The sequence below is a fragment of the Nestor notabilis genome, unplaced genomic scaffold (genome assembly GCF_000696875.1).
Source record: "Nestor notabilis isolate BGI_N333 unplaced genomic scaffold, ASM69687v1 scaffold6443, whole genome shotgun sequence".
Lineage (NCBI taxonomy): Eukaryota > Metazoa > Chordata > Aves > Psittaciformes > Psittacidae > Nestor > Nestor notabilis.
Genome location: NW_009920532.1, coordinates 1 through 6,579, shown reverse-complemented (window position 1 = coordinate 6,579; position 6,579 = coordinate 1). Strand labels below are relative to the sequence as shown.

Below are 6,579 nucleotides of genomic sequence, written 5' to 3'. Positions count from 1 at the left end.
AAAGACAAGGCCCTGCACTGGTTCCTGGAAAGCCAATTTAAAACAAAATGCATCAGAACACAGGGCTGGAATTGAATCTCACAGGATTGTCTAATACAGTGAGATTTAGCTTGTGTCCCAGTTTCCTTAGGCTTTGTTAGCTGGGTCTGAGACAGGAGGCTAAACTTACTGTCAGGATGTGAAATTTGCTATACAGGAGGGGTCTGCAGTGTCAGAGGAAGTATTTTAGGGATCCACAGGTCATCTGTCTCCCTGATGCAAATCGGAGGATTAATGGGAGTTAATTGGAGGATTAACTATACTTGCTGTCATTCCTTACAGATGTTGACCTAACAGATGTTCTAAAAGACTTTATGCTATAAATATTAATGCTATCAAACCAACCGTTAAATGTTAGTATTAATTATCATCACTATAAACATATTTGTATGTGGCAAGCAGAAGGGAGGGAAGAGCTGGAAGTTGCTAAGTAATAGCCACATTTGTGCTAAGGCAGGACAGGGGTGCCTTAGGTGCTCTGTGAGGTACATTGTTAATGGGCCTTGGAGTAGTTTGATGCAATTTTGTATGGCAGAAAAGAAAAAGAGAAAATTAATTGCAGAAAAGAAAAAGAGAAAATTAATTCATATCCTTGTACCAGATAGTCATCTCAATGCAGTTTAGATGCATATTATGCCACAGCTGACTGCATTTGCTCATTCTGGTTTTCCCTACTATTTCATTTAGGTTGCTCTTGAGAAGCTGCTGTTGAGGAAGCCAGTGAGATTGAAGTGTCATCCTTTGGCAAATTACCACTACGCCGGTAGGTTTCCTTGTGCTCTCTGTCTCTGCTGGTGTGTAGAGTCCAAGGCTGGAATCCCAGGATCATGCTGCACTCTCTGCACAGGGATGGCAGCACCTAATAGAGAGGTGATGTGTACAGTGCCGAGTGCTACTTCTGCAGCCTTTTGTGACAGGTTTGGAAGAATTTTGCCTGTCTGATGATGTACAGAAACTTTGCACCCATGTGGTTGTGTGGGGTTCTACAGATTTAAAACTGCCTCGAGTCATTTTTTTCCCCTCTTTAAAACTCCTTTTAAAACTGCTGCTATTAGTAGATCATAATTTACTAGCTGTAAGAGCTCCATTTGCTGGTATATACACATCTGCCATCATGCCTTCTTTTTCTTAGCTGATGGTGAATAAATGAATATGATAATCATGAGCATCCTTCCAAAGAGGCAGTGCTGTAACTCTTGCTAGTGTTTTAGTACCAAATACAGAGCCTTTCTTTGCCTGGATCTAGCCAAGAAGAAAGAGGTCTGGGGTGAGGACTTCTTTAGCAAACACAACAGGAACTACATGTTGGTGATGAAGGAGAAGTGCTCTGTGGAATACCCAAGGTGGTGTTAAGCCATTGGAGTTATGTTACATCACCTAAACATAGGTGGGAAATGTCCCTCCTCCATGTTACTGCTTAATGCTTTGTAGTGGCTAACTGCTGCTTGGACACTCAGAACAGTTTTACATAAGAGATTTGAGACTATTTCCAGTTTTAGGCTCAGTAGGAAGGAGGCCAAAAATCTGGTGGCCAGTCAGTCCCAGTGTGCAGTGTAATATACTCCTTTCCAGTTACAGCCACTATGCAGCACAAGCATAGAGACAAGCTGCTTCCTGGCTGTAGCAGCTCACCGGGAAGACTCCCAGGTAACAAGGACTCTCTTGTAAAGCAACTCTTTAACCCCTTGGCCTGAGAATAAGAACAGAAACACGTTTGATGGCAGCTGATAATGAGAGCGAATGAATACATGTGAAGATCGGGTTTTGAGTCTTGTCTGGGGTAGATGCTTAATGCCTTTGATAATAGTTCTGTTGTAGTCCACAGGGTGAATATGGGGTAGGTGGAGAAGGACATCAGCTAGGAGCTTTGAGCAGAGTCTCTTGTATGAAGAGATGACACCAAATCATGTGTGAGACAGTCCAGGGCATGAGAGCAGGAAGGTGAGGAGCTATCACAGCAGCCTCATCCTCGGTGAGCAATCTAATTAGCAGAGTAGATAAGACACTTCTGCCTGTGTGGGGAGGAGGAGGAGAAATAGTCTTTACTGAAGCACCTTCAAAGTAGTTTCAGAAAGTGCAGGCAGAAGCCAGGAGAGGCTATTTTGTTTAATCTTTCACATGAGATGATGCTAATGCTTACTAACGAGCACCGAGACCTGTGGACATCGGTGTATTCCTATTCCTTAAGCAGTAAAAGAAGTTTGACTCTGTTTATCACAGCATGAAACAAAATCTCACCAGTCTAGATTTAAGATAAAATAACCATAAAACAACAAGATAAAGCCTTATTTACTAATGCTCTTGAATGCAGCATGTGATTGGAACTTGCATTGACAGCCTTGCTCTAGCACCATGCAGCAGCTCTTGAATAATAGTTCATTTGTGGCTGATAATCAGCCACTTGAGGCGTATGGGGATTTCTTGCAATCTAGTGCATGAACAGCTTAATGTAACTTCAAGTGGCATTTGTGTGGGTTAATTCTTTGGGCTTTCTACTCCATACTCAGAAATTGCAGCTCTCGGATGTCACCACATTTAAAGGTGGAATAACTGAAACAGAGCATGGCACTGACTCATGAGCATTAACTCATTGATAGCACAATCAATCCAAATTCATCCTTAGCATTGCCCGTGGATGAGGGTATAAGCAAATAGGTCACCTTTGAAACCTGTTGGCTTGTGAGGGAAGCGAGTTGTAGAACTTGAGGCTTTTCTGTTGTGTGCCAGGAGAGCTGGGCATGCTGACCTGGGGCTGCTTGGGAGAACACCCTCATCTCTTTGTCCTGAAGGTTTGCCATCTGTCAGGATGGTGTTCTAGGGAAGAAAGAGGGAACATGTATCTAATACAAGAGGAGCACTGTGGCAAACACTTGAAGTATTTTCATTTGAACAGTGGCATTTCTCAGGTCTGAAGTTCTTCTGCAGTGAGAATTGCAGGAGCAATGGCCTCTGAAATAATGTGCTTCAGGCGGTCTGGAAACTTCTTGTACCTACTGTGATCGGGTGTGGATCAGACCCAGCATATGCTGTATGGGATGGATTTGAGCCACCTCTCAGGGTGACTCCTTGGGTGCAGGTGTAGCCCCCTGGAACTGACAGGTTGGGTCCAAAGCCCCCAGATTTGCAGAAGATATTTATTGTGAGTTAATCAGTGCAAAGACAACATGGCCTGTAAAACAAAACGTAGACTAAATATCTGAACATAAAGATGAGCTTTAAAATTGTATCTGTATTCCAAAGTCCAAAATTCTTCCTTGCTGCATTGCAGATCTCTCTATACACGTTCTCTATATCTCCCTCAAGCTAACAAGAGCAAAAGCGGTTTCCCAGCAACCAGAGTTAAAAACAGCTTTTCTTCTGTTTCTTTTCCTACACAGGATTTATTCTATTAATTAGGTTACTTCCAATTAACCCGCATAATCTTACAAGGGCCTCTGCTAATACCACAGCTATTGGGGAAATTCTGTAAGACCTGAATCCTCCATGGGTGTACAATAAAATTAGTCCATAGAAGTGATTCTACATTATTTATTTTCCAGGAGAGTGGGGTAGAGGCAGGAGAGCATGACTGACTAGAGAGGTTTGCCAAAGCCTAAAATCTCTCCTTTGGTGCTTTTATGCCTTTTAAAGTTATATTTTGACATAGCAGAGCAGGGCCCTGGACTGAATTGGTGCATTTACCCCTTCCCAAAGGGAGGGCAAGTGCAAATCACTGGCAAGCTGTGTAAGAAAGGAATGATGGTGGTTCAGGGTGGGAAAGATGGCAAGGCAGTGTGTCAGCAGAAAGATCTTTGGGTGATAATAAATAAAACTGGCTTGAAGCCAGTGCCTTTCTCTGACGTTGAAGAGAGCTTTAGTGTACATCTCTGTGGAAGTTACAAATGTGTGCTTATATCCAGTACTGGGAAAGCCTGCAGAAAACAGGTTGCAGGAAAGTTAATTTAGTGGTTTTCAGCATATGAAGGAGGAGTGAGACACCTGCTCTAAGTTTGTGAGCCTGGGAACTGACACTGAGATACAAAACACTTGCAGTTAATAAAAAAAGCTGTGTATTTTTTATAGGCATAAGTAACCTGTAGAGTTCAATACCATGCACGGTGCCAAGCCCAAGTTAATTGAATTCAGTGCAGAGGCAAGCATTTCTATGGAGAATGGTAACTTTGACAGGAATAGTAGGGATTTCTTTGGATAAAAGTTGTATATGTTTTCGAAACTCTCAGACAGACTGAAGGAGAATTTTCTCATGGTGTAAGTAATTTCAAAGGCATCTGCTTCATAGCTTCTTGCATATCCTCCTTTAATGTATGTAATGCTGTCCACTCGTACCAACAGGACACTGCTTTGATGCAGTATAGCAATCCTGTGTTCCTTCTGTTTGACTAATACTGAGGAAGAACAAATTCATTTCAATCTACATGTTGATTTCACATTTTCATGGCCGGTTAGGCTGGAGAAGCAGACCCAGAATAACAATATTTGGAAGTTTTATGTACAGCTTCCATTAAATGTTCATAAAACACTTTGTGTGTACTGCACATTGCTACAGTATCTACTTGTGACCTCTGTTACAGAGGATTTAAGTGTCTTACATCAAGCCATGCAAGTGAAGAGCTGCAAAAGGACCTTATAAGAGTTGTGGTGTGGAGAACAAAATAATAGGTGACTTCTATGTAGTTGAATGTAAAGTAGCATATATGGGAATAAGCAATACAAGCTTTACGTATAAAATTGAGCTCTGTGGTGATAGTTCTCAATTAGAATGAGAGCTTGGGATTGCAATGCTACTTTTATGAAAGCATCTGCTCTGTATTTTACAGCAGCTAAAAAAAACCCAAGTCAAATGTTAAAAGAGGATAGAGAACATGGTGATACCACTGTGCAAGTCTGGATTGATTCTGTGTTGACTATTATGCACCCTTCTGCTCCCTTCATATCTATAGGAATGCTTCAGCACTGGAAGAGGTTCAGAGAGGGACAGCAGTAATGACCAAAGCTGTGGGAGTGACAGAGAGAGCATGCAATCCTGGATAGTGTGGAGGCAGTGATTGGAATTAGGCTCACTTTCTCTTCCAGTTGAAGAACGAAGGGTCATCCAGTTAATCTGCTGGGAGCCACAAAACAAAGAAGAGGAAATGGTTCTTCATGCAAAGGGTTTCTTGATCTATGAAACTCCTTGGCAAAGGATGGTTTGGGTGCAAGAAGCTTAATTGTCTGAAAGGAAGAGTGGGTCTGCACTTACAATGATAATTACTAATTAAGCAAATTGCAACAGACTTGGGAAATCCCCTGCACTGGTAGTGGTCAGAGGTTAGGAAAACTTCAGGAGAGGCATTGTATTTGCTTGCCCTGGTCTAACTGTTGCCTAAGCAACTGCCTGTGGCCACTGCTGGAGACCAAATACTGGTTAGATGGACTTGAGGACTAAGTCAGTACAGCCATACTTGTATTTGGGTAGCAGCACGTGCTTGAGGTTTCCCAGTGTCTGTTTCAGATGCGATGTCAGCATAAAGATGGTGGGTTTTTATCACTTATAATGAATTCCCTCTTTTCTTTAAGGCTCTGACAAATGGACACATCAAGAAAGGAGGCTGTTCAAAGAGGCACTGGCCACCTACAGCAAAGATTTCATATTTGTACAGAAAATGGTAAGGTTATTTCTGTTCTTAACTTAAGGTCCTTTCCAACCCAAACCATTCTGTGATTCTATGAATATTTGCTGTATTCTGTTCCCCTTCATTTTCCCTCCAGTACCAGCCCAGCTCCTTGCAGGCATAGAGCCAGTCATGGTTATGAGAACTCTGATAGGAGTGGTATATTCCATTTGGTGTACCTGTGCATGCAACTGCAGCACCCGTAAAAGATAGAAATAAATAAATCAAACTTGTTCCTCTTGTTATTACATGTGAAAGTCTTCACACCTGGAATCCCAAGTCATGGCATTCTGTGTGTGGAACAAGCATGCTGTCTGCTGTCATCTCTGTGTTCTCTGGCAGTCTGTTAAAAGGTACCTGAGTCACTGGCACTGAGCTCTGTGCCAGAAAGGGTTGAAACCTCTTAATAAAGAGGGAGAATGTTTGGGTTTAATTTTCATGTTCTGCCACAAAGTAGAAAAGACAAGATGTATCGGGACAGAACTCCTTACTTGTTAGCTCACATGTGGGAAAACATCTGGGTTTATGGGAACCACGTTTTAACTCTTAGATTTCTCAGTGTTACTGTACACTTGAGCTACAGAAGTATATTCTCAGTCATTTTCTGACTAAAGACTAGAGAATCACAGTGAAATGTACTGAAGCTGAAAGAGTCACCAGAAATTTGACTGGAAAACAGTAACTAAAAAAGTTATTCTACAAGAGTATGCCTGTTGTAGTCAAACTGTGGGGGTTGTTTTCTCCATTTGAATGTTTGAAAAGTAAAGCCTGCCTCTTAGAATACACTGACCAGCTCAGTCTATTGAGTTTCCCCCTGTACTGGGCACTAGTGAAGTAGGACTCTTGCTTATTAAAAAAAGAAAGCATTGTTTTGCACAAGCCAGTATCA

At 42.0% G+C, this 6,579-nt stretch overlaps 1 protein-coding gene across 1 annotated transcript in view; it reads left to right on the top strand.

Moving 5' to 3' along the window:
• The window catches only part of LOC104402747 (transcriptional-regulating factor 1-like), a gene marked incomplete at its 3' end in the record, with an annotated part of 16,319 nt that extends 10,635 nt beyond the window's left edge, over window positions 1-5,684 (top strand). Inside the window, exons 10-11 of the mRNA XM_010010709.1 lie at window positions 727-802; window positions 5,596-5,684. Coding sequence (XP_010009011.1) covers window positions 727-802; window positions 5,596-5,684 — 165 coding nt within the window. The remainder of the gene's footprint in view (window positions 1-726; window positions 803-5,595) is intronic.
• Window positions 5,685-6,579: the final 895 nt, after the last annotated feature.